At 55.8% G+C, this 27,152-nt stretch overlaps 2 protein-coding genes across 2 annotated transcripts in view; both read left to right on the plus strand.

Moving 5' to 3' along the window:
- Srp68 (signal recognition particle 68) overlaps positions 1-2,601 on the plus strand; it is a 37,833-nt gene extending 35,232 nt beyond the window's left edge. The window contains exons 14-16 of the mRNA XM_052756771.1: positions 527-602; positions 1,032-1,084; positions 1,827-2,601. Of these exons, the coding sequence (XP_052612731.1) occupies positions 527-602; positions 1,032-1,084; positions 1,827-2,054 (357 nt within the window). The 3' untranslated portion in view covers positions 2,055-2,601. The remainder of the gene's footprint in view (positions 1-526; positions 603-1,031; positions 1,085-1,826) is intronic.
- A 6,929-nt stretch (positions 2,602-9,530) lies between these two features.
- Evpl (envoplakin) lies at positions 9,531-27,120 on the plus strand. The gene is given in 27 exon segments (XM_052759150.1): positions 9,531-9,733; positions 12,317-12,416; positions 12,824-12,892; positions 12,894-12,965; positions 12,967-12,980; positions 13,093-13,111; positions 13,113-13,178; positions 13,181-13,222; positions 13,898-14,023; positions 14,194-14,232; positions 14,363-14,524; positions 14,607-14,714; positions 14,817-14,912; positions 16,607-16,732; positions 17,112-17,213; positions 17,215-17,259; positions 17,733-17,887; positions 18,000-18,154; positions 18,277-18,473; positions 19,836-20,014; positions 20,090-20,228; positions 20,321-20,514; positions 20,804-20,954; positions 22,333-22,416; positions 22,531-22,641; positions 22,741-22,833; positions 23,486-27,120. Coding segments are annotated over 27 exon segments (6,183 nt in total). The 5' UTR covers positions 9,531-9,635; the 3' UTR covers positions 26,927-27,120.
- Positions 27,121-27,152: the final 32 nt, after the last annotated feature.

A 27,152-nucleotide genomic window follows, 5' to 3' on the forward strand; every position in this document is an offset into this window, starting at 1 on the left:
CTCTAAGGAGAGGAGAGCAGCTGCAGAGGGATGAAGTGGCTGAGGCCTTGACTCTGCACCCAGTTTTGTTCTTGGGGATGTGGCTGGCCCAGCATTTGCCCTTGCCATGCTTCAGGGGCTCTCATTTGGCAAATGGAAGTCCAGGGCAGCCCCCCAGGGTGCTCCTGAAGGTTAAATTAGCAACTGTGTGCTCTGCGGGTGTCGGGCATGGGCTGCAGTTAGTGTGACAGGCAGAGAGGTGACGCTCTTTCGGGCACTGGTGCAAATAGACCTTTTTTGTTTTTGTGAAACAGGGTCCTGGAACTCGCTCTGTAGACCAGGCTGGCCTCTAACTCATAGAGTTCACCAGCCTCTGCCTCCCGAGTGCTGGGATTAAAGGCGTGTGCACCACCACCTGGCTGACTTTTTATCTTTTTTTTAAGTCTAAAATGTCTCTCAAACCCCCAGTGGGCTCACCTAACGCAGGTTCATGTGGCTTGCTGCTCCGCCTGGCCTGCTGGTGAGTGTGTATTCTCTGTTACTGCAGGACCTGCCTGATGTGCAAGAGCTCATCACTCAAGTACGCTCAGAGAAGTGCTCGCTGCAGGCCGCAGCCATCCTGGGTAAGCCACCTCCCTGGTCTTGGCTGTGTCCCCAGACTTCCGTTCTTCTTCCACACCCTACACCTCTATTTTACTGTAAAAAGCCTTGTTTGGGTTAATCTCTATAAGATTGCTATTTCCTAGCCTTATCATCCAGCACAGTAGGCACTGAGCTGTGGAGAGGGATTTGAGAAGCCCAGTCACTGTCCCCTCTCCTTAGCGTCTTCCAGGCTCTCCAGCTCCTCTGGGTTGACCACAGTGGATCTGGGCTTCACCACTGTTTGTACGACTTCTTCATCGGGGAGGGAAACCTCACTCTCTCTCTGTCCTTGAGGACCTAGCCTTACTTGGAATATAGAGCCATGCTTACCACAGTGGTGAAAATGAAAAGCCTATTGTGACAAGAATGTGCAGAGTCCTGTTCTTACTGAACCCCTGTGAAATTTCCAGATGCAAATGACTCCCATCAAACAGAGCCCTCCTCTCAAGTCAAAGACAATAAGGTAAGGCAGCTTGTGCATTTGAGGACTAGGGGACCACTCTGCCCCTGGGTTTAGGCACCCCGTTCCTTCCCTTTTCTTGTCCAGACACCCACAAGTGACTCAGATGCCTTGTTAGTTGTCCATATCCCTAGGGAAGTGGGGAACAGTCTTGACTCAATGTCAGTAACTAATAAAAGTTGGGAATATAGCCACGTGGTGGTGGTGGTGGCGCACGCTGTTAGTCCCAGCACTTGAGAGGCAGAGCCAGGCTGATCTCTGTGAGTTCGAGGCCAGCCTGGTCTACAGAGCGATATCCAGGACAGGTACCAAAACTGCAGAGAGAAACCCTGTCTCGAAAAAAACAAAAGCAAACAAACAAAAAAGTTGAGAACATGTGGCTGGAGAGATGGCTCAGCGGTTAAGAGCACTTGTTGCTCTTGCGGGAGACCCGGGGTTAATTTCATGCACCCATGTGATGGCACAGATCCCTCCCTAACTTCAGTTCCAGGGCAGCCAAAGCCCTCTTCTGACTTCTGCAGGCACTACACGTACATGTATTCAGATAAAACATTGATATCCACAAAAAGGGAGCAATGATAACAAAAGGTAAGTTAGGAAGGAACATGCTGTGTAAGCCCTCAGGCATGTGTCCACATGTGCACACACACACTGAGGGCTGAGAGAAAGCACGTGCAGGCTGCATGCCCAGCACAGCAAACATCCGCTGTGGGCCTTCTGACTGACATCTTGATCTGTCTTCCAGCCTCTGGTGGAACGGTTTGAGACCTTTTGCCTGGACCCTTCCCTTGTCACCAAGCAAGCCAGCCTGGTGCACTTCCCGCCAGGCTTCCAGCCCATCCCTTGCAAGCCCCTCTTCTTTGACCTGGCCCTCAACCACGTGGCCTTCCCGCCCCTGGAGGACAAGCTGGAGCAGAAGAGCAAGAGCGGCCTCACAGGGTACATCAAGGGCATCTTTGGATTCAGGAGCTAACCAGGCTCTTCGTCAGGGGCAGGAGGTCCTGACTTGCTCTGTATTGTGAGACAGACCCAGCGAATTCCATGTCATTAAATCCAGGTCTCCAATGGCCCGGGGCCGGGCAGAGCTCAGCACCCTCAGCCCTGCGTCCCTACATCTTGTGTGTTCGTGACTTACTTTCATAACCTATCATCTTCTGGGCCCAGAGTCGGGGTCTCTCTGCCCCCTGTGCCTCCTGGGGACTGCTGCTGTCCTGGCCCTTGTAAGCCATGGCTGATCACTTTTGGTCAATAATGTGTTTGGGGGTTCCACACACATTATTGGGAGGGGCTTGGGAGTGTTTGTCATGTGTCCTCGGTCCCGTGGATTTGAAACGAACTCCTTTCTGTGAGCATCCAGAATCCCCTCAAGTGTGTCAGTGACTGAAACATGGGCGGTGTCCCCCGGAGTCATGGTCAGCCTTCCCCCCTCCTCCGAGAACAAGCAGAGCGCTCTATTTTTAACTATGTTACACTCGGAAACCGTGAAACCAAATCTTCTATTAAAAGGCAAAGATGATGGAGACTGTGCCCATTCTTTACATGTCTTCCCTCACTCCCATCCAGCCCTAGGGGACCTGGTTGAGTGACCACGAGGGCCAGTGCATCCTGCCTTGCTGGCGGCCAGGGGTGGCTGGCACAGCTGTGTGTTGGATGCACTGCTTTCAGAGTCCCCATCCATAATTGGACGCCGTCACAGTCTCGTCGCTTCCCTTCTCACCCATGGCTGTTTTCTCTGGACATACTTTTCTCTCTTGAGTTTCTGTTACAGCATCAGTAACGGACATCCCAACAAGCGATGTAAGAAAGAATAAACCTGAAATGCACCACTACCTCTCAAGTCCCTTTGGAAAGCATAGGTTCTTTGTTCCACTGTGTATGTGTTGGGAGGAGACGTCCACCAGGAATGAAGTGTTGGCTCCATTATGGTTCAGACTGGAACAGGCTGGATGGGGTGAGGGCAGGCTGAAAGCTGAGGGTTTGACTGCATTCTTGAGGGGGTATCCTAGCGTGCATACCAGGGTGGAAGGATTTGGAGAGTAACACAGAAGACCTGCTGGGCTAGCCTGGGACTCTCATAGGTGGCTGTCTTCTCCCTTGGGAATTGCTTAGGCATCAAGGAGCCTCAAAGCTGTTTATTACATATGATTTGGGCTGTCCTAGGGCTTATAGTTTTGTTTTAAAGTTTCACCATCTGCTTATGAGTTTCCTTTTCCTCTCTGCTTTCCTTCCTGCTTCCCTCGCTCTGAAGATGAGCAGGATGGCTGACGGGAGGCTGACAGCTGGGTTTAGTACTGAGGGCTCTGGTCCATGTCCCCGACAGGCTGAGGGGTGCCAAGTCATTTCATTTTCTTTTGAAATTGGTGATGGAACCCAGGTCCGCACACTGGACCTATCCTTCTCCTCGGTTCTGCAGCAGCGCAGTCCATGGGCCGTGGTTCTGCTTCTCCCTGCATTCATCTTCTGCCCCTTTGCTTATTCTCTGCTCCGAGGCCCTACGGTGCATGAAGCCTCCAGCCCACCTTGAACCAGTGTCTAAGCACATGAGGGACTGGGTTAGAGAGGCTCTTTCCAGGTTTTCCTCATCCTCCTAGGAAGGGGGTCTCCGTCTCGTTCTCACCCTACAGCTCCTCCTTTTCTACAGCACAGTCCCGTGGGGTCCACACTTCAAATGGTAGGGGTAGAGGCGCACATCATTCTGATTGGGCTCTTCAAGATTGTTCAATGTTTTTTTCTTCCTCCTGGCTATCCATTCCTCCCAAGTATCTCTGCCTTCAACACCCTGGGAGCACTGGCCATTGTCAGCCTCATGCTGACCATGACATAATGATGTAGAACCTTGCATTTGGGACACACACAATGTATTTACATAAGAAAATAGACTTGGCAGGGGTCAGAGCTGAGGTCTCCAGCTCACAAATTCTTTGATACTGGCAGGATTCATGGACATTCAGGCAGCCTGAGTCACAGTCCTTAGGCTCAGGAGGTGGGCCCTGTTCTATGGTGGCTCATGTCCCTTCCTGGAAGGACTCCTGTCCGTCTGTCTTCTGTCTTCCTGATTGAGAGGGCACTCCAGGGAGAAGCCACGCCTGTTTTTTGTCTTTTATGTTTTTGTTTTTTCAAGACAGGGTTTCTCTGTATAGCTTTGGAGCCTGTCCTGGATCTCACTCTGTAGACCAGGCTGGCCTCGAACTCACAGAGATCTGCCTGCCTCTGTTTCCTGAGTGCTGAGTTTAAAGGCATGTGCCGCCGCCACCACCAATGGCGCCACTCCTGTTTTAACATTCATCTGCTTCCTTGTCTGATAGGTTCTACCTGATGGGACACGGAGAGGCTAGTGAGGATTCTGGGGAAGGGACAGGTGGTACAGAAGGCCTTTGGAAACTCCAGTGTCTCTTCCACCATGCCCTCACTTGATGTCTGTCTCTTCCCCGGTTCTTCTTCGTGTCAAGAGTAAATTTTTGGAACCCATGCGTGTAGTGGGATTGTAGGTTGCCAAGCTTGACCCCAGCCTCCTTCTCCTGGTAGCAACTGAGCCTCTTACCCAGGTAGTGAGGTGATAGCCTTCAATGACCGAGCAACCCTTGTCCCACAATGGCCCTGGACTGCAGGAAGCACTTCTTCCTACATGCTGGGGTGCTGGCTCCACCCAGGAGAGAAGGGTCCTGCTCACTGTCATCTGCCGGGAACGTCCATTAATTACACAGAAAAGCTAGTTGATCACAGGATTCCAAGCAGCCCCTTGCTGTCCACAGCCCTGAACGCTTAGCACATTCAGAGGGCTAAGAAAATACCCAAAGATAGCAAAGATATGTGCTGCTTCTGATTTATTTATTTTTATTGTGAAGACAGCTGTTGCTACAAAGGAGATGGAAAGCAGATTTAGCTGTAGAATTTATCGATGCTCCAAAGCACGAGAGAATAAATTGGAAGCTGCCCGTATCCTGACAGCACCAATTGGAACAATCTAACCGGCTCTTCTTTTAGCCTTAGACACGCCTGCACGATGGCTGCCAGACCTGCAGAGTCTGGGAAATGAAACAGCTGTGGTCAGGGCACCCGTGGGCAGGCTGGAAGCCCAGCTGTCCGGTGTGCACGGGAGGGCCCATCCCTCACATCCGTGCGTACACAGGAAAGGCTCTGCAAATGTCTACAGGGGGGTTGTTAACCAGGTGTCGGTTCCAAAAATAATCTCAAATGACACATTTAAATGACCCATTTATTGGGGGAGGAGTGCACACATGCTGTGGTGTGGGTGTGGCGGTCAGGACAACTTTCAAGGGTCCTTCTCTCCTTCCACCGTGGGTTACTGTCCTGGGTGCTGTGGTTTGAGGCTTGGCAGCCCTGGGTGGTTTTTAAATGCTGTGTCTAGTCGGTTGGTGTAGAAGTCCCTGAAGGAAGAGAACGTGCGCCCTCCACACAGTCCTGGAGCTGCCACAGTCACGTGGGCTGCGCCACCTTTTGTTCCTCTCCAGGCAGACCTTCCTCTGGCATTCCGTTTTATCAGCCACACTGCCAAAAGAACCTCCCCCAGAGAGCCCTGTGGATTCCTGGGGCCCAACCTTTTGCATGTGACAGGTGGAAGGCGGCTTCTCCTAACTCCCCCACCTAGGTGGCTGTCCTCTCTAGGTCCAGTTGGTAGACAACTCCTCTGTTCCTCACTGGGGCAAAGAGCATAATGGAAGGAAGTCATTCAGGTTTTCCAAGGGTCAGAGAGCAGATTCTGTGCAAACCAAGGGCCATTTCCTACTTCTGGGGAAAAGAGAATTGCCACCATCTGCTTCCAGGGACGAGGCCCTTGAGCTGGAGGAGTCTTAAGTCCTGGCATCTTTGCCCCATTAGGGCCTGGCTGCACTTGTGCTCAGCTGGGCTCTGTGGTTCCCAGTCTGCTCAGCCCTTAGACCTCACCGGCTCTGTGGCTTCCCCTGAGCTGCCCAGCTCTGCCTGGAGGGGGTGGCAGACTGAGGGGTATGAGCACACCACCACTAAAGTCACAGGGAGAGAGGGCCTGGGGCACTTAGCTGACTTCAAACCTCTGGATGCACAGAGGAGGGAACAGAGCAAGGGACAGCGAGGACCAGAAACCAGGTCCCACAGGGGAGGAGGAGGACACCTGGGGCCCACCCTGTCCAGCTGGTAGCTCAGAGCTAAGCTACTGAGTCTTTTGTTTGTTTGGTTTTTGGTTTTTGGTTTTTTTTCGAGACAGAGTTTCTCTGTGTAGCTTTAGAGTCTGTCCTGGAACTTGCTCTGTAGACCAGGCTGACCTCAAACTCACAGAGATCTGCCTGACTCTGCCTCCAGAGCCCTGGGACTAAAGGTGTGCACCACCACCACCTGGCTGCTACTGAGTCTTGCTTTTGTTTCTTTCTCTGTTTTAGAGAGGGTCTTGGCATGAAGCCCAGGTTGACTTGGACTCACTACATAGACCAGCTTGGCCTCAAACTCCGAATCAATCCTTCTCCCTGTGCCACCTGAATGATAGAATTATAGGGACGTGTCACCATTCCTGGCTTGTGTCATAGAATTTTTTGTTGTGTGGTGGTCTCATGGAGGCCTGGCTGGTTTCGAAGTTGTTGCATAGCTGAAGATGACCTTGAACCCCTGCTCCTTCTCTCAAGTGTTGGGGTAACAAGCACTGTCCACACACCCACCTATATCCCAGAGAATTCCAACATGAGCCACAGATGGCAAGCCTCACCTGTATGATCGAGTTTTCGAAAAGCCACATATTTATTTAAAACTTTATTTTTAAAATGTTATGTGAGTGTTTTGTTGGCGTGCTCAGGGCAGAAGAAGGCGACAGATCCCCTGGAAATGGAGTCACAGACAGCTGTGAGCCACCATGTGGGTGCTGGGAATTGAACCTGGGTCCTCTGGGAGAGCAGCCAGTGCTCTTAACTGCTGAGCCATCTCTCCAGCCCCTAGTTATTCATTTTTAAGACATGGGTGACCTTGAACTACTGATCTTCCTGCCTCTGTCACTCTAGTGTCAGATTTCAAGGGTCGCCACACTGGGTTTATGCAGCGCTGGATATTGAGCCCAAGGCCTCATGAATGCTAGCTAGGCTGCCACTCCATTAACCGAACTTCGTCCCCAGCAGTAAAAGCCAAATAAAAAAGGGGGAATGGGGAGTGTTAATATATTTACTCAAAATCTCATTGAAACATGGTGGCATATACCTTTAATCCCAGCACTTGGGAGGCAGAGGCAGGTGGATCTCTGTGAGTTTGGGGCCAGCCTGGTCTACAGAATGAGATCCAGGATAGCTAGGACTGTTACACACAGAGAGACACAGAGAGAGAGAAAAAAAAGGAGAGAGAGAGAGAGAGAGAGAGAGAGAGAGAGAGAGAGAGAGAGAGAGAGAGAGAGAGAGATTGATTTTACACATGGTTCAGTTTAGGAATGTTCAAATGCTCAGCAGCCACAAGGCTGGTGACGTACTGTGCAACATTGCAGGTCTCAATCAAGACAGCAACACAGAGTCACAGCTCTGTCCATGTCCCTGTCCTTTCTCCTGTGGTTTACTCTTGGGACCAATGCTCTGCCATCTGAGTAGGAACCCCCTGCTGCGATGGTTCACTCAGAGCTTGGAGTCTTCCTGCCTGCCCTGGCCAGCCCTCAGCTGGAGCCGATCCGATTTGATCTGACAGTCACATCTAGGGAGTCGTCAGCTCCTGTTTTTTCTTGCAGTGAGTCAATTAGCCCTTGAGCCTTGGTGCACACATTGGCCCCACAGTGCTCATCTGTTGCCTGGAGGGCTTCTGCAGAGGAGTGGCAGCTGCAGCACAGACCAGCTGCAATCTGGGTACCTTCAACCACCCCACCCCACCTCCCACAGCCACTACCTCCTGGGAAGGGCCCTGTCTCAAAGGTGAAGAGAGCCGTGTGGACACAGGTCCAGGAGGAAGGTGGCTGTTAGCGCGGACCTTTGGGCCATGCAGTCACTTAAATGGTCCCTTGTGAGACAAGCTGATTGCAGGCAGGGATATTAGTGTTTAGAAGGAAATTGTCACAGGAATTAAAGTGGGGGACGGAGGCTGAGTGGGTTTGTTCCTCTGGTGCCATCTTACTAATCATGTGGTGCCTAGACCCACCTCGTTTCCTGTTTGCTCTGCAGGGCCTCCTGTGGCCTTCTTCACCCCTCACTGCTACTATCAGCCTCTTCAGGAACAGAAAACTGAATCTTCCTCCCTAGTTCAGTGGCCAAACTCAGTAGCTTCTCAGTGAGATGGGACCAAAAGATGGTTGGGCCTCTTCCGGTGCCCTGAGGCCCTGCTAGAAATAGGAGTTGACTTGGCACTTGATGTGAGGAAGATGCCACTAAATCAGTGTGATCATGCGACAGTCAGTCTGACTTGGTAGAACCACAAGGGCCACTCAGTGGCTTTTCTACCAGGAAACTGGACAGAAGAACAGCCAGGGTAGTATGGATTGTTCAGTGACCTCTGCCGAGGCTTAGCTGCAGGGCTGACCAATTCTGGTAGTGACCCAGGAAGGTATGCAGTGGGTAGGTAGCCTGGCCTCTCTGAAGCTAGCGTTTGAATCTTCTGAGGGTCCTGACCGTGCATGGAGCTGTAGGGGCCCATGGGGAACGAGCTGGGTGGCACCTACATTTAAAAAATATCAGATGCAGCCGGGCGGTGGTGGCGGCGGCGGCGGCGGCGGCGGCGGCGGCGGCGGCGGCGGCGGTGCACGCCTTTAATCCCAGCACTTGGGAGGCAGAAACAGGTGGATCTTTGTGAGTTCGAGGCCAGCCTGGTCTACAGAGCGAGATCCAGGAAAGGCGCAAAGCCACACAGAGAAACCCTGTCTCGAAAAGCAAAAAAACAAAACAAAACAAAAAAATTAGATGCAGGCAGTTATGGTGGCTCACACCCATAATCACAGCACTTGGGGGCTGAGGCACAAAGGTGGGTTGCCAGCTTGGGCTACATAACAAGAGCCTATCTCAAATTGAAAAGAAAATGAAAAAAAAAAAAAAAAAAAAAAAGAGTTGCCTGGTGTGAATGTCTCCCAGCTGCCCCGTGGGAGATGGAGCAAGGTCCCGGGTGGCCCCACCTCTCCTGGCAGGCCGAGCTATGGGTGGGGGCCCGGCTGATAGCGGACCTCGGTGCAAGGGGCCCAGGTGTTGGCTAACCCCAGCTCTAGGACCCGCTGAGCCAGCGCCCACATATGTGTTTAGGTCGGTCTGTTTCCCCTTGCTCCGGCCGGTCTCTTCCCCTCCTGGGTGTGATCGCTGCTCTTTAGCTGGGCGTGTAGGTGTAACAAGTCCAAGCCTCCGTGGGAGTCGCTCGGGCGCCCCGCCCCTGGGTTGCGCCCTCTCCTCCCAGACTGGTTGTGCAGGAGCTCGCTGTGCACGTCGGGGCGGGCGCTGGGGCATGCGCGGGCCGGGCCTGACCGGGACACCACACCTGCAGGGAGGGGCCTCCCAGAAACTGCCATCCCGACCGCCGCCCCACCTCTCCAGAGCCCGGCTAGTAGCCAGCGAGGACGCGCGTCGCCTTCCCGCCCTCCGTCCAGGAGAGCCCAGCCTGAGCCGGCACCTGCTTCACCACCATGTTCAAGGGGCTGAGCAAAGGCTCCCAGGGGAAGGGGTCCCCCAAGGGCTCCCCAGCCAAGGGGTCCCCTAAGGGCTCCCCCAACAAGCACAATCGGTGAGCGGGGCCGTGGGTAGCGGTGCTGGGGTCAGGGTGGTGCAGGGCCAAGGTGTTCCAGCTACCTGGGAGCCCAGTTCTGGCATTTGGTGTCCTGAGGCCAAGGGCCCAAGGGTAGACTCTCTCCTGCCTCCGGCCCAGGTTGAACAAGGGATGGATAGATAGCCTGCTGCTGCCCACGTTCTCCTGAGGAGGGATGCGGGGGCCACAGGTGGGAGGGTGGCCTTGCGGAGGTGCTGGACAAGGTGACTTGGAATGGCAGAGTCTGGTTCCCTGTTTGCCACTCAACTCTGACTTAGATCAATCCAGCCCACTTGGATTGGATGTCTTGGAACGTGGGCATAGGGTGGGCAGGACCAAGAGGCTGAGAGAAGGGTTCTGGGCTTGGCTACATCCCCCACCTAACACAGACTTCCCCAGGTCCCAAACCTGGGTCTTGACTGTGCCACCAGGAGAGTCAGGAGGCCTTTTTCGTGGGGGTGCGAGGAGGTGGTACCAGGCATGCTCTGGTCACTAGCTCTCTGCAGAGACTTGGCCATGTTCTTCCCGCTCACTGGCCTCAAGCCCTGTGTAGGAGGAGGTAGCAGCCTGCCTGGAGTCAGGTGTTAGGGTGCAGAGGTGTCAAGATAAGAGCACAGATGAAAGGCTGAGGTCTGGGTACCCATTACCTCGATAGGGATCGGGTGCCAACCCAGAGGCTGGGCATCTGGGCGGACAGGAAAAACAGCGGTAAAGACTCTCACTGGAGTGACCTGTCCCCCTGAGGCACTGAGCCCAGCCCAGGGTGGAGTGTACAGTTCCCAGTGGAAGCATTTCTGTTTGGAGGTCCAACCTGAGGCTGGACTCTCGAGTCCCAGAAGCCTCCTGGCCTTGAGTTCCTGACTCCCGGAGCTCCATCCACACATCCCCCTGAGGGCTCCTTGTTCCCCTCAGAGGCGCCTACTCATTCAGCTCTTCTTGACTGAGGACCTGTGTGGTATGTCAGGTCTGCCCTAGGCTCTGGGGATGCCCTGCAAGAGAAGCAGGGATGTCCCTACCTTCAAGGTGCCCACATCAGTGCAACCAAAATGAACATGTCGCCTTTAATCTCAGCACTCAAGAGGCAGAGACAAGTGGATCTGTGAGTTGGAGGCTAACCTGGTCTACATAGTGAGTTCCAGGTCGCTAGGGCTACACAGTAAGATCCTGTCTCAATTAAACAAAAATGGGGCTGGAGAGACAGTTCAGTGGTTAAGAGCACTGACTGCTCTTTCAGAGGACCTGGGTTCGAGTCCCAGCACCCACATTCACAACCGTTTGTAACTTCAGGTCCAGAGAATCCTTGTTTGGTCTCCACTGGCACCAGGCATGCATGTGGTACACAGATATAGGCAAAACATCCACACCCATAAAAATGAAATAATATGAACTGGATGCTGTGAGGCTCGGAACTGGTGCTTCCATGGGATTAAAGGCGTGCGCCACCACTGCCCAGCTGTTGTTTGTTTGTATTTTTAAAGCTAAAAAAAATTATAAGTAAAGCCAGATGTGGTAGCATATGCCTGTGAATTCAGCACCTCAGGAAAGGGAGGCAGGATGACCAAGCTATGTACTGAGTACTACTAAGGAGGACCAAACCCAGGCCTTCTTGGCCATAGACATCTCAGAAGGCCATATCTCCACCGGCACTGTGCTTCGAGGGTGCAGGTGCAGCTCCCGGTCACCTGGACTGTGACTCCTGCAGGGTGTTGTGCACAGAGGCCCTTGACAGATGCCTTTTCAAGTGTGCCGATTCTCCCCCTCAGAGTGCACGCACACAGTAGGTGCCTGGGGAAGAAGCCTGCGGGTTGAGCACCTGGCTTCCTGAGGGTGTGCTAAAGAGCAAAGCAGGAGCCGGGCAGTGGTGGCGCACCCCTTTAATCCCAGCACTTGGGGGAGGCAGAGGCAGGCGGATCTTTGTGAGTTCGAGGCCAGCCTGGTCTACAGTGCGAGATCCAGGAAAGGCGCAAAGCTACACAGAGAAACCTTGTCTCAAAAAAAACAAAACAAAACAAACAAACAAACAAAAGAATTAAAGCAAGGTGGAGGCCGGGCCCCTGAGCCCCTGAATCAGCAGGAGGATACTGGGATACCCAGCCATCTCTTGGCCTCCCCCTTCCCAACACTGGTTCTTCCAGGGAGTCACCAGAGTCTCCATACTGCTGAAGCCCCTTGGGCAGAAGAATGGTGGGGGCAGCCAGGGCTGGAATGGGGGAAGCTGGGGTGGGGGAATAGGTCACTACTGCCCTGCTTCCACTGGGTCCAGCTGCGCCTCCTGAAGGCAGCCAGGCTATCTTAGGTAATTGACTTTCTCCCTGGGCCACCTCCCCACCCACCTCAAGGTGCAGGCAGGTGGTTGGGCAGGATTTGGAGTAATTGAGGTACACATGCTTTGGAACAGCACACAGACAGCCCTGAACCGTCACTTTCCAAACCCTCTGCAGGGCTGAGCACTTCAGAGCTCAGACCATGGACTCTTCCCTGTGGGAGGACAGGGGAGATCCCACATGGCAGACACAGAGGGCCTTTCCAGAATATTTCCCTCTGTCCCTGACTATCTACCAGGGCTGCAACCCAGGAGCTGGCCCTGCTCATCTCCCGCATGCAAGCCAACGCTGACCAGGTGGAGAGGGACATTTTGGAGACTCAGAAGAAACTGCAGCAAGTAAGGACCTTGCGACTGGGGGGAGGAGACGGGGGACAGAGGCCCAGAGTCAATGCCTAGGCATGTCCAGACTCCTTCTGGGAAGAGGGGTGACAACCCAGTCCTCAACTGCCCATAGCCCACCCCAGTCGCAGGGAGGGCTCAGCTTTCTTTCTGCATCATGCTTCCTACTTTGGGAATAAAATAGAAGGACCTTTGCTATCTGACCTAGGGAGTCCTTGCCACCTGCCGCATGGATGCCCTAGCCCTCTGCTTGGTGGTCCCCAAGGTGGGCTGGTAGAACCAGGGTCCCCCCCAGGGCCGGGTTGCAGGGGGAGGGAGGGCGGAGTCAGTCCAGCAGGGGTAGGTCAGCAAGAGCATGGACGTGAGGCTTTGGGCCCTGCATGTGGCTCCGTGTCCCACACCAGGACCGGCAGAATGGTGAGCAGAACCAGGCTTTGCAGCACCAGCAGGAGACTGGCCGCAACCTGAAGGAGGGCTGAGGTGCTGCTCAAAGATCTTTTCCTGGACGTAGACAAGGCTCGGCGGCTCAAGCACCCACAGGCTGAGGGAGATTGAGAAGGAGTAAGTGAGCTGGAGCTCACAACGGAAGCGTGGGTGGGGTGGCGGGGGGGGGGGGGGGGGGGGGGGGGGGAGAAGCCAGCCCGGCTCTGACCTGGTGGCTACTCCTTGGCAGCATCAAGCAGCTACATGAGGCGGGTGACCCAGGAGTGTGCAGAGTACCGCGCCCTGTATGAGAAGATGGTGTTGCTCGCCGGATGTGGGGCCCAGGGGTCGACTGGGCGCGGGTGTTGGAGCAGAAACAGGTTAGGGGAACCCGTGTATCGACTCATTCTCAAGGAGCTCACAGCCACACCCGGTGCAGTCAGAGAGCAAGACAGAATGTGTTTACTGGGGCTTTGAGTTCGAACCCGGGGCTAGCTCCGGGACCCAGCAGGGTAGCCGGCAGGGCAGACAGTGCAGCCGGGGAAGAAGGCGCTGAGAGGTGGGAGGACTTGGCTGGGTCACAGTGAAGAGTGGGGGACCCCCCAGGAAGGCACAAAGGCTCCTGCTGGGAGGCGTGGGGTAGACGGACAGTGGACATACCAAGCCACAGGACACTGGGCAGGCGTCATTGTGATGACAACCAGGGGACTGTGGGGAAGGGCAGGTCCTGGCTGGACATGTTCCGGCAGCAGTTGCTGAGGTTTCAGGCTACAAATAACACAAGAGTACAGTGTGAGACCTGAGTCCTGAGAGCCAGTGGGACTGAGCCTTAGTCCCGATGGCCACATGAGAATGGCATGTCCCTACTATGGGGACCAGCGACCATTCATCCACGCTGCTCACCTGGCCTGTCCGTTCTTTGCCTCTATGACTAACTCTGCTTCTCTTGCTGTGAGGAGGGCACGGGTGACTGTGGGGGTGGGGGTGTGGAAGTGTTCTCTGGACTCTAGGACCCAGGCCTTCCTGGTGGGACTGAGGACCTGGCTCTTCCACAGAAGCTGGTCTGTGAAGGTCAGTATGGGCCTGGGATGGCAGAGCTGGAGCAGCAGGTAGCTGAGCACAACATCCTGCAGAGAGAGATCGAGGCTTACGGGCAGCAGCTGCGGACCCTGGTGGGACCCGTGAGTGCATCCCTGTCCAGCCTGGTGTGGGCCTTCCTTCCTCCATCACAGCCAGGCTAGGGCTGCTGGCTTCAAGGGAAGGATGTTGGTAGGGAGCAGCCCGTATGCAGGAGGCCATCACACTATACCCGGCTTCTCACTGGCCTCCTTTCTCTCCTTGGTTGAGGCAGGATGCAACCACCATCAGGAACCAATACCGTGACCTACTGGTGAGCTGGGAGATGGACGGGGTCTGGGTGCTGCTGTTGGGGGGACCGCTTCGCCTGGACCCTTCCTAGGGTCACTGTTGCCGAGGGCACTGATGCCACCTCTTGCCACCTCCTTCTCTCCTGAGCACAGAAGGCGGCCTCGTGGCGCCGGCAGAGTCTGGGCAGCTTGTACACACACCTGCAGGGCTGCACTCGGCAGCTGAATGCTCTGGCAGAGCAGCAAGGCCGCATCCTGCAGCAGGATTGGAATGACCTCATGCCTGACCCCACCGGTGTGAGGCGAGAATATGAGGTGTGTGGGGACAGGCCCAGGCAGTGGGGGTGTCTAGGGCTATCTTATTGCTAATGGCTGTCCCCACTTCAATCATCCCTAGCACTTCAAGCAGCATGAATTGCTGGCCCAGGAGCAGAATATAAACCAGCTGGAGGATGACGCAGAGCGCATGGTGGAGCTTGGGCACCCAGCCATTGGGCCCATCCAGGTGTGGAGGTCCCGCCCATGCCCCCCAACCCTGTGCTCCCCAAACAGGATGGAGGGCTGGTAGGTGTGGCAAGATTCCAGCGCTCACCCTGCTGTGCTCCAGGTCCACCAAGAGGCCCTCAAAATGGAGTGGCAGAATTTCCTGAACCTCTGCATCTGCCAGGAGAACCAGCTGCAGCATGTGGAGGATTACCGCAGGGTGAGCCTGGGGCTGGGGAGTCAGGGGGTGGCTGTGGGGGGGCGGGGCTTGAGGGCAGCACAGATTGCAGGGGCCACTAAGAAGACAGAGCTGTGGCATTGTGCCTAGGTCCCCGTGGGGGAATAAGACTGCGTTCTTCGGCAGGGTGATTTCACCCCTACCAAGTGAGTTTATTTTCTAATTTTTAAAATTAATCAATTATTTTGAGACAGAATCTTATGTAACCCAGGTTGACTTCAAACTCCCTATCTAGCTGAGGATGGCCATGAACTTCTGATCCTCTGAAGTGCTGACTGGCATTGAGGCATGTGCCACCACACCTAGTTTATATGGTGCTGGGGATTGAACCCAGGGCCTCTCTGCACACCCTACAAACTGAGCTGCATCACCAGCCCCTGGGTTGTTTTTCCTTTTCATCTTTTTTTCTTTTTTTAATTTATTTTAAGCTATATGTACGTATGTATGAGTCTGAATATGTGCACGTTAGTACAGGTGCCTGGGGAGGCCAGAGGCAGGCCGATCTCCATCAGCTCAAGGACATCCTGGTCTACCTAGCAAGTTCGAGGCTAACCAAGACTACATAGTGAGACCCTGTCTCAAAAAATTAATAGTAGCCGGGCGGTGGTGTCCCAGCCCTTGGGAGGGACTTTAATACCAGCACTTGGGAGGCAGAGGCAGGCAGATCTCTGTGAGTTCAAAACCAGCCTGGTCTATACAACTAGTTCTAGGACAGCCAAGACTACACAAAGAAACCTTGTTTCAAATAAACAACAAAAAGCAGTGATAGGCTGGGCAGTGGTGACCCAAGCCTTTAATCTTAGCACTTGGGAGGCAGAGGCAGGCAGATCTCAGTGAGTTCAAGGCCAGCCTGGTCTACAAAGCAAGTTCCAGGACAGCCAGGATTCTTTTTTTTTTTTTTTTTTTTTTTTTGGTTTTTCGAGACAGGGTTTCCCTGTGTAGCTTTGCACCTCTCCTGGAACTCACTTGGTAGCCCGGGCTGGCCTCGAACTCACAGAGATCCGCCTGGCTCTGCCTCCCGAGTGCTGGGATTAAAGGCGTGCGCCACCACCGCCCGGCTGACAGCCAGGATTCTTACACAGAGAAATCCTGTCTTGAAAAACAAAAAACCAACAAAAAAATTAATAATAATAAAATAACAGATGGGGTCCAGTGTGGTGGCTGTGACTGAAAGGGCACACCTATATCCTAGCACTTGGAGCAGAAAGCAGGGGCAGGGGGACAACAAACTTGAGGCTTGAGGCTAGCCTGTGCTACTTATTGAGACCCTATCTCAAAAAAAAAAAAAAAGAAGAAGAAGATAAAATAGGCACAGGTGTAGCTCAGTAGTAGAAGATGTGGCCGACACGCACCAGACCCCTGAGGACAAAACCCAGCAGATTGTCTTATGACACACTAAAGCTATTTTCAATGAACCAAAAATGCCCCATTTGTGGACGGACACACCCTTCTAAAAAGGTCCCGGCGCCTGGGTAGCTGTACTTGGTCTTTGTTTAGCTGGTTGAGATTTAACCTGTTTTTGTTTTAAGCTGGTTTTAGGGTAGCTGGCCTGGGTTTAGCCTGACTTGAAGTTTATCCTAGTAAAAGTTTAGCCTGGTCGGTGTTCCAGCTACCTTGCAGGATCAGTGGGTAGCAGGTTGCCCCCGGCTCTGCCCTTGACTACCCAGTGACCTTAGTTCCAGGAAGAGGCGGACTCAGTCAGCCAGACCCTGGCAAAGCTCAACTCCAACCTGGACACCAAGTACGGCCTTGTCCCTGGGGACTCCTCTGGCTCCCCCACGGAGCTCCTGCTACAGCTGGAGGTGAGATAACCCCACCTAGCCCCTCTGGGCCATCTGCGTCCTGTTCTTAGGCATGGAACTGTCTCCAGGAAAGAGGTCCCCAGTTCAGTCCCAAGGCCCCCAAAATAAAGGCTGCTCCAGCAGGAGCCCTGACCCTCCTACATTTCAGTGTGCCATCTGGAATGTGACCGGAGAAGCCTGGGAGAGCTCTGAGGTCTCCACAGCTTCCACTCTGGAGGCCTGTGTGAAACTAGCCAGTGTCCTTACCCTCTGTTAGTGCGAAGCCAGTCTGATTTAGACTTCTCCCCTGACGAAGGCCACACTCCTCTTGGGAGATGCAAAGGGGTGGGTAGCATCCACTGCAGCCTGCCTGAGCTCCTGTTGCCTGGGTCCCAAGCAGGCCGAGGAGAAGCAGCTGGCCATGGCAGAGCGGACTGTTGGGGAGCTGCAGCAGCAAAGCCGGAAGGTGGCCCCACTGCCGCAGCGTAGGAACCCCCCCCAAGCAGCCCCTGCAAGTGGACAGCATCTGTGACTGGGACTCAGGAGAAGTATGAACCCGATCTGCCCTCCCTACCCACTCCCGTGTCTGTCCCCCACCCACCCCCACCCTCCCATACCCCTCCCTACCCCTCCCTCTTCCTCGTTCCTTCCCTGACCCAACCCCACCCCTCTCCAGTCTGTCCCCCTCTGATCTGTCCTCATCCTCACCCCAGCTGCTCCCACCTCTTCTCCAGTTCCTGTCCCAGCTGTTGTTCCCACCCACCCCTATCCCCAGCACCCACCCCTATCCCCAGCACCCACCCCTATCCCCAGCACCCACCCCTATCCCCAGCACCCACCCCTATCCCCAGCACCCACCCCTATCCCCAGCACCCACCCCTATCCCTACCTACCCCTATCCCCTCCCACCCCTATCCCTCCCCACTCACCCCTATCCCCAGCACCCACCCATCTTGACCCTAGCCACCTCTCCAGCTCCTATCCTTGGTCCCCCACGACCCCCTCCCCATCTGTCCCCCAGGTACAGCTGCTCCGGGGAGAGCAGTACACCCTCAAGGACAACGCTGACCCGTATACGTGGGTGGTTCAGGGCCCTGGAGGAGAGACCAAGAGCGCCCCAGCTGCCTGCCTCTGTATCCCAGCACCAGACCCTGAAGCTGTAGCCAAGGCCTCCAGGTGGCTCACCCCAAGATGCTCACAGGCACCAAGCCAGTGCTTTCCTCTGAGGCAGTGGGTGTTAGTGCTGGATTAGGGAGAGAGACATGCTTCTCTCATCTCCTCATTCCAGGCTGGCCATGGAGCTGCAGACCCTGAAGCAGAAGCTGTCTACAGTGAAGAGCCACCTTAAGGCCACTGTGGGAGAGCCTTTACAGCCTGGCCAGCAGGGTACCAGAGGATGGCCAGGGAGGGGGCCGATGGGAGGGCCACAATGAGCAGCAAGCAGTGCTCCATCTCTGGGACTATCCCTCCCTCAGTTAGGTCCAGTCCTTCCTCCAGGTCCTCCATACCCTCCCTGCAGGCACCCAGGGAGAGCCCATTTTAGGCAGACATAGATAGGCCTGGAGCCTCACCGGCACTTCTGCCCCCAGCTCCTGCAGGCTCAGCCCCAGCTGACCCACAGGCTCAGAAGCTCCTGACACAGATGACCCAGCTGGATGGGGATCTGGGCCAGATAGAGAGGCAGGTGCTGACCTGGGCTCGGACACCACTGAACCGTTCTGCTCCGCTGACGGACCTAGAGGACCGCATCCATAGTCATGAGGTAAGTGAGCATCATTGAGAGCTTGGTACCAGAGAGGGCCCTGCTCTGAGGCTGCACACACTCCTGGGGCCATAGACTCGGAGAACAAGGTTCCCATCCTGGTTCTTCCATGACAGGCTCTGTCACCATGGACAAGCCACTTTTCTGAGTTTCTCACGTCTGGGGTGGTACCCAGATCCTTCAGGCATCCTTCGAGTGACAATGTGACCGTGCCTGGCCAGAGGCCCCCAACACAGAAGTTTTTCTAATGAGAGTTGTGGGAACAGCAAGGAAGCCTGGGATACCCGGTAGGGGGAGATTTCTCAGCACTCCAGGAAAGCCTACCTAGAGGGGTGGAAAGACTGTCAGTGTCAGTGATGACCACGTTCTCTGACACATGAACCCAGCAGCCTGGAAGTGCCCTGGGTAGAAGCCCAAGCATTCTAGCCAGCCTTCCAAACCGGCTTCTCTTCAAATACAGCATAGCATTAGTGTTTGGTTTTTGAAAACGTGAACCATGTTCATTTAGGTTGTTGTGTAACCTGTTCTGGTCTCTCTGCTGCACAATGTGAATGGAGGGAGGTAGCAGCTCACTCAGCCCAGCCAGGGAGGAGGAGATATGAAGTCAGGTGCTGCATGTGGGTGCTCTGGCTTGGAGTGGGGTCCCCGGGGGGGCGGGGGGACTGGGTGCTCGTTGGAGGGCCTCACAGATGGGATGTTTGTGGAAAGGAGGTCATAGGTACAGGATATCGGAGGCTGATGGCTGACCCTGCCACACCAAAATAGGTCTGTGGGGTTTTTTTTGTTTGCTTGCTTGTTTTGAGACAGTCTTCCTTTGTGGCCCAGACTGGCCTTGAACTCTTGGTCCTCGCACCCCAGCATCCTGAGTGCTGGGATTACAGCCATAAGCCACCACATCCAGAGGTCCTTTGGTTCTTATGTCAATTGCCATATCAGAGGTGTTGGCAAGACCACTAAAAGCCCAGTTTGAAGGTCTGCCTTATGGAATGGGTGAATTAATTGTGATGAAAGATCAGAGGACAGCGCCCCGAGTGAGCTGAGCCAGGGCTCTGCCTGCCTAGCCTGAAGAAACAGCAGGGTGGGGGCCTGATGGCGGGCAAGAGTAACAGTACCAACCCCAGGCCACCGTGGGCCTGGCTCTTGTTGCTAAGCGCCTGATATACAGGATCTCATTTCATGGCCCAATCCATCATTCTGCAGATGAAGACGGGGGGCGGGGGGTGGGGGGGGTAGGGGTGGGAGAAGGGTGTCCTGCCCTAGGCTATCCTCTTGGGGATTAGAATAGCCAGGCCTTCATGCTCATAGGGTCAGGTGACCCAGGGATCTCTGACTGTGTTTTCTGCCTGCTCCACCCTGACCCAGGGCACAGCACAGCACCTTCGGAGCCTGGGAGCAGAGAAGGAGGCAGCGCAGCAGGAGTGTGAGGCCTTTCTGTCTACTAAGCCTGTGGGCCCAGCCGCCCTGCAGCTGCCTGTGATCCTCAACAATGTCAAGAATAAGTATAATGACGTGCAGCGTCTGTGTCACCTCTATGGGGAGAAGTGAGTGCTGGGGGGACATCTGGAGGGCATTGGAGTGTACGACCCAAGTGTCTGACGGTGGCTTCCTCACTGCAGAGCCAGAGCTGCTCTGGGCCTGGAGCAGCAGATCCAGGAGGCAGACAAGGTCATTCGGGGCTTTGAGGCTGCCCTGGCCCAGGAGGGGCCCATCCCGGAAGGCTCTGGGGCGCTGCAGGAGAGGGTCAACGAGCTGCAGGTAGGCTCAGCGGCAGCTTCCTGGTGGAAGGGGCAGGTAAGGAGGGGTCTGGGTATCCCAAGGAGCCTGGAGCATGTCCATTTTTTCCACAGCACCAGCGGAAAGAGCTCCTCCAGCAGCAGGCCTGTGTGCTGGGGCTGCACCGCCAGCTGAAGGCTGCTGAGCATGCATGCAGTGCGCTGCAGAACAATTTCCAAGAGTTCTGCCAAGACCTGCCTCGCCAGCAGCGCCAGGTGCGTGTCCTCACAGACCGCTACCACGCCGTAGGGGACCAGCTGGATCTGAGGTGAGTGGAACGTAGGGGAGCCCAGGCATGGCTGCTGCTGAGCTAGCGACAGCCTTTCTAAGACCGTTTCGTCCCCTCTAAAATGGGGTGGCAACCAGACTGACTTCTTGCCCTTCCCTGTGTCGGGGAGGCTCTGTTCATTGTGTCTCTGAGAGAAGAACTACATGGCCTGTCACGCAGGCCTTCTGCTCTGTCTCAGGATGGAGGCATCCATCAGCCTCCTCTGTGGACCACCAACTCTTCCCTGGCTTCAGCTCTCACCCCCTTGTGGGACCTTGTCCTCCGGCAGGGAGAAGACACTACAAGATGCCAGGCTCACCTACCAGCAATTCACAAATATCAGGGACAACCTGAGCTCCTGGCTGGAGCAGCTGCCCCACAACCAGGTGCAGCCCAGTGATGGGCCCAGCCAGATTGCCTACAAGCTGGAAGCCCAGAAGGTGAGGGCTGGGGCTATGGGGTTGACCTGAGTCAGGGCCTGGCCCAGAGCTGGGACCTAGAGCTAGCTCCCTGTTCTTTCCAGTCACCTCCTCAGCAGGGACAGCTGCTTGTATTCATGAGGCCAAGGCTCAAAAGCAAGAGGCCTCACGGTTGAGACCAGGAGGTTTGGGAGCGTGGTCCTTCCCTGGCCACAGTTGCTCAACAGCACTTTCCTCTGGTGGGATTCCAGCCACTGCTGTATGCCCTTCCTGATCCTTGTTAATGCTGTAGGTGATGAGCCAGGAATGGAGGGCACAGACCCACTCCCTCAGGCAGTCCACCTGCTGGGCAGTCTGTCCATCCCAGGCCTGAGGCTAACAAAAGCTTTCAGAGACCAGACACCAGCTTAGTGTGAGCACCCCCTGGTGGACACTTGTGGGAGTGAGGGCAAGTGACGTGAGGAAAAAGCCTGGCAGTTGGGTGGAGGAGAAATGTCCCACTCAGAGGACTCTGGTCCAGACAATGAAGTGGGTCTTGAGGCAAGGACAGGCCACACAGGTTCTTCTAAGCACAGGAAGGAATCTGGACCTGACTTTACAGCATTGGGAGCCCTGGAGGAAGGAGGTCACCCTCAGATTGTTTGAAAGTGGTCTCTGGCTCCAAATGGACAATGGATAAAAGGGTGTGGATGAAGACAGGGAGGTCTCTGAAGAGCCAGGGCAGAAGTCCAGGGGAGCAGGGGCCCCAGTGCCCTTCCCCAAAAAATTAAGTTGGAATTCTTAGAGCATTGAGACTGTTTGGTTCTTATTTGTTTGTTTGGTTTTGGTTTTTTTCAAGACAGGGTCTCTGTGTAGCCCTGGCTGTCCTGGAACTCGCTCTGTAGACCAGGCTGTCCTCAAGAACTCAGATATCTGTCTGCCTCTGCCTCCCAAGCACTGGGATTAAAAGTGTGCGCCACCACTGGCTGGTGATTATTTTTTGTTGGTTTGTTGTTTTGTTTTTAAGATTCCAGGTGAATCAAAAGGCAAACCCAGGGTTCAGAACAATGGGTGAGCAGTGGCTTCCAGAGCCTGGTCCCTAACCGGTGCCATTGACATCACCTGGAAGCTTGTTCAGACTGTTCTTCAGGCAGTGCCCCAGGGCTGCAGAGTCTCCCACTGGGCAGCTGGGTCCAGCAGATCTGTGGCCTGATGACACTAAAGCCACAATGTGAGAACCACTGGGCCAAGACAGAATTCCTAGGGTCGTCAGACATGAAGGTCCAAGAGAATGGTGTCAGAGAAGCTAGGCGCCTGGTTCCCTTTGCCTCTGTGTGTGCTGGCTGCTTGTGACCCCGAAGATACCAGCTAGAGCAGAGAGGCTTTTCCCAACCCGTGACTCTTGCTTCCTCCTTGGCAGAGGCTGATGCAAGAGATCCTGGGGCGTGAGCAGGACCGGGCCACAGTGTCCCGCCTCACCCAGGACCTGCAGGAAGCTCTTCAGGTGAGCACGCTTACTTCAGCTTCTCCGTCTTTTCCCACCAGCCTCCCTCCCTCCCTCTTCCAGACTCCGATCCTCCATGCCCAGTCTCTGTAAGTGACTTTTCTCCCTGTTCAGGACTACGAGCTGCAAGCAGATACCTACCGCTGCTCCTTGGAGCCCACCCTGGCAGTACCAGCTCCTAAGAGACTCCGAGTGATTTCCCTGCAGGAGAGCATCCAGGCTCAGGTGAGGCGGGTCCCGGCAGGGCTCAGCATCCTCTGGCACCAGCTCTACAGATCCTCAGGCCAGAGCTGACGCTGCTGTCCTCCCCTTCACCACCTCCAGGAGAAGAACCTTGCCAAGGCTTACACGGAGGTCACTGCAGCCCAGCAGCAGCAGCTGTACCAGCTGGAGTTTGCTAAAAAGATGCTGGAGAAGGTAAAGAGACAGCGCCCACCCTGTGCCCACACAGCCGACCAGGCCTGTTGGCCTGGATGTCATCCTTTCTCCCCTGCAGCCTCCAGCCCCGAGAGGGCTTGCGCATGAAGACTTCTCCAGAAGTTCACCGGCCTGTGCCCGTTCTGGGCAGGCCCTGGAGAAGCCCTGTAGTCATTGCTTAGCCATGGGCAATCCTCTGATGGGGACATGTCCTCTAGCCCCAGAGAGCCAAGAAATGCTCCAGTCATCAGCCTTAGGACCCAGGTCCTAACACCTGGGTCTCTGTTGCTGGTAGAGTGGAAGCCAAGAGCTCTCTCTAGTTCCGGCGGCTTGCCCGCTTTTCTCTTCCCGAGCCATATTTCAGCATCTACTGGAGAAGGTTCAGTATGAGGGTTTGGGAAGGGCTTGGGAGGGTCCTGTGCTCACTATCTGCTGCAAATGGCCTGGACCCTGCCTTGTACCCTAATAGCATCTAACTGAGAGCCTCAAAATCCTGTGTCCAAGCATCCCACGTCTTCAGCTCCATGGCCCAGGATCTACAGTCTCAGAAAACAGGAAGGGGTCTCTGACCTCAGGGGTGGGGTACAGAAAAATGGGGCTCCAATCTTTTCTCCATTCACCCCAGGACTCTCTCTGTCCCCTCCCACTGCAGGAGCTTAGTGAAGACATCCAAGTGACACACACAGCAAGACAGGGATCTGGGAGCCCAGCCCAAGCAGGGGCAGAGTCAGAGGTCCTCAAGTCCCAGCTTCAGAAAGAGAGGAAGCGGGTGGCTGAGGTACAGCGTGAGCTGGAGGAAAAGAGGCAGCAGCTGCTGCAGCTGAGGACCCAGCAGCCTGTGGCGAGGCTGGAGGAGAAGGAAGTGGTGGAGTTCTACCGGGACCCCCAGCTGGAACGTGATGTGGCTACAATGTCAACCCGGATGGAGGAGGAGGCCAAGAGGCGGGCCCGCCTGCAGGCTGAGCTGGAGGTGGTGGCCCAAAAGGTCGTCCACTTGGAGGGCAAGAGGAGGACCACGCAGCCTCACCTGCTGACCAAAGAGGTCACTCAAATTGAGAGAGACCCTGGCCTCGACAGCCAGGCCACCCAGCTGCAAGATGAGCGGCAACGGCTGCGTGGGGAGAACAGCATCCTCACGGTCCGGCTGGAAGAACTGAAGGCTGAGCTGCTGGCCCTGGAGCAGAAGGAGATGGACGTGAAGGAGAGGGTTGTGGTGAAGGAGGTGGTTAAGGTGGAGAAGGATCTGGAAATGGTTAAGGCGGTCCAGACTCTAAGGCTACAGATTGAGGAGGATGCTGCTCGGAGGAAGGGGGTGAAGGAGGCAGTTGCCAAGATACAGGTTCGTATCAAAGACCTGGAGCAGGTGATCAGCTCGGTGGAGCCCAAGGTCATTGTGAAGGAGATAAAGAGGGTGGAGCAGGCCCCTGGCCTTCTCAAGGAAGCCGCCAGGCTGAGGAGCCTCCTGGAGGAGGAGAAGAACAAGAATGTCGCGCTGGCCAGGGAACTGCAAGAGCTGCAGGACAAGCACAGGGTGGTGGAGAAGCAGAAGCCTAAGGTACAGCTCCAGGAGCGTGTCAACGAGATCTTCCAGGTGCACCCTGAGACGGAGTGTGAGATCGCACGGCTCCAGGCCCAGCTGCAGGAGACAGGCCACAAGAGGAGCGGCATGGAGCAGGAGGTGGAGAAACTCCTGCCTGAGCTGGAGGTCCTGCGGGCTCAGAAGCCCGTGGTGGAATACAAGGAAGTGACTCAGGAGGTGGTGAGGCACGAGAGGAGCCCGGAGGTGCTCCGTGAGATCGACCGCCTCAAGGCTCAGCTCAATGAGCTGGTCAACACCAACGGGCGCTGCCAGGAGCAGCTCATCCGGCTGCAGGGGGAACGTGATGAGTGGAAGCGGGAACGGTCCAAGGTGGAGACCAAGATGGTGAGCAGAGAAGTCGTGCGGCACGAGAAGGATCCGGTGCTGGAGAAAGAGGCTGAGAGGCTCCGGCAGGAGGTGCGGGAGGCGGTCCAGAAGAGGCGAGCAGCCGAGGATGTGGTCTATGAGCTACAGAACAAGTACCTGCTGCTGGAGAGGAGGCGGCCCGAAGAGCAGATTGTAGTGCAGGAGGTGGTGGTCACCCAGAAGGACCCGAAGCTGCATGAGGAGCACAGTCGGCTGAGCCGGAGCTTGGATGAGGAGGTGGGGCGGCGGCGGCAACTGGAGCTGGAGGTGCGGCAGCTGAGTGCCAGTGTAGAGGAGAAGGAGGCCCTGCTCAGCTTTGAGGAGGACCGCAGCAAGAAGCTGGCTGCCGAGAAGGAGCTTCGGCAATTGACCCTGAAGATCCAGGAGCTGGAGAAGCGGCCTCCTGCCCGGCAGGAGAAGATCATCATGGAGGAAGTGGTCAAGTTAGAGAAGGACCCGGATCTGGAGAGGTCTACAGAAGCCCTGAGGCGGGAGCTGGACCAGGAGAAGAGCCGAGTGATGGAGCTGCATCGGGAGTGCCAGGGCCTGCAGGTCCAGGTTGACCTCCTCCAGAAAACTAAATCACAGGAGAAGACCATCTATAAGGAAGTGATCAGGGTGGAGAAGGATCCGGTGCTGGAGGGCGAGAGAGCCCGAGCGTGGGAGACCCTCAATCGGGAGCGTGCAGCCCGCCAGGCCCGGGAGGAGGAGGTCCGGAGCTTGCGGGAGCGGATTGACCGGGCTGAGGCTCTGAGGAGATCCTGGTCCCGTGAGGAGGCTGAACTCCAGAAGGCCCGGGACCAGGCAAGCCAGGAGTGTGGGCGGCTGCAGCAAGAGCTTCGAGGGCTGGAGCGGCAGAAGCAGCAGAAAGCCCAGCAGCTGCAGGAAGAGGGGCGGCTCCTGAGCCAGAAGACGGAGAGCGAGCGTCAGAAGGCGGCCCAGCGTGGCCAGGCCCTCTCGCAGCTGGAGGCAGCCATTCTCCATGAGAAGGACAAGATCTATGAGAAGGAGAGGACCCTCAGGGACCTGCACACCAAGGTGAGCCTGGAGGAGCTCAACCAGGAAACCCAGACCCGGGAGACCAACCTTTCCACTAGGATCTGCATCTTGGAACCGGAGACTGGGAATGACATGTCCCCGTACGAGGCCTACAAGAGGGGCATCATCGACCGAGGCCAGTACCTCCAGCTGCAGGAGCTGGAGTGTGACTGGGAAGAAGTCACCACCTCCAGCCCCTGTGGGGAGGAGTCTGTGCTCTTGGACCGCAAGAGTGGAAAGCAATACTCCATTGAGGCTGCCCTCCGCTGCCGCCGCATTTCCAAAGAGGAGTACCACAGGTACAAGGACGGCCGCCTCCCCATCTCCGAGTTTGCCCTGCTGGTGGCTGGGGAGACCAAGCCCTGTTCCTCACTCTCCATTGGGTCCATCATCTCCAAGTCCCCACTCTGCTCCCCAGGCCCCCAGAGTACCACTCTCTTCTCCCCAGGCCTCTCTTTTGGGCTCACTGAAGATTGCTTCCCCATCGCCGGGGTGTACGACACAACCACAGAGAGGAAGTGCAGCATCCAGGCCGCCGTGGCCAAGAACATGCTGGACCCCATCACTGGGCAGAAGCTGTTGGAGGCCCAGGCAGCCACAGGGGGCATCGTGGACCTTCTCAGCCGAGAGCGATACTCCGTGCACAAGGCGGTGGAGCGGGGACTCATTGAGAACACCTCCACGCAACGGCTACTCAATGCTCAGAAGGCCTTCACTGGCATTGAGGACCCGGTCACCAAGAAGAGGTTGTCAGTAGGTGAGGCCATCCAGAAGGGGTGGATGCCCCAGGAAAGCGTGCTTCCCCACCTGCTGGTGCAGCACCTGACCGGGGGCCTCATTGACCCCAAGAGGACGGGGCGCATCCCTGTGCCTCAGGCTGTGCTCTGCGGGATGGTCAGTGAAGACCTGGGCCAGCTCCTGCAAGATGAGTCAGGCTACGAGAAGGATCTGACAGACCCCATCACCAAGGAGCGGCTGAGCTACAAGGAGGCCATGGAGCGTTGCCGCAAAGACCCTCTCAGTGGCCTGCTGCTGCTCCCAGCCGTGCTAGAAGGCTACCGCTGCTACCGCGCGGCCTCCCCCACCCTGCCACGCTCCTGCGTGCGTTAATGAGGGCTATGCAGAGGGCAAGGGAGGATGCATGCACCCCCTGCCCCGGAGCAGCGTAACCCCCGCAGTGGGTCCTCCCTCTGTCCATCCATATCTTGCTACTCAATCATTTGTGGTGTTGGGCTCTGTCCCCAAACTTGGGGAACTCCATCGTTCCTCCCAACCCCCACCCCACACTTCTAATAAATGATTTATCTTGGGGTCGTGTCTTGCTCTCATTTGGGCA

Source organism: Peromyscus californicus, unplaced genomic scaffold (assembly GCF_007827085.1).
Source record: "Peromyscus californicus insignis strain IS unplaced genomic scaffold, ASM782708v3 Scaffold_3__1_contigs__length_106647218, whole genome shotgun sequence".
In the NCBI taxonomy this organism is placed as follows: Eukaryota; Metazoa; Chordata; class Mammalia; order Rodentia; family Cricetidae; genus Peromyscus; species Peromyscus californicus.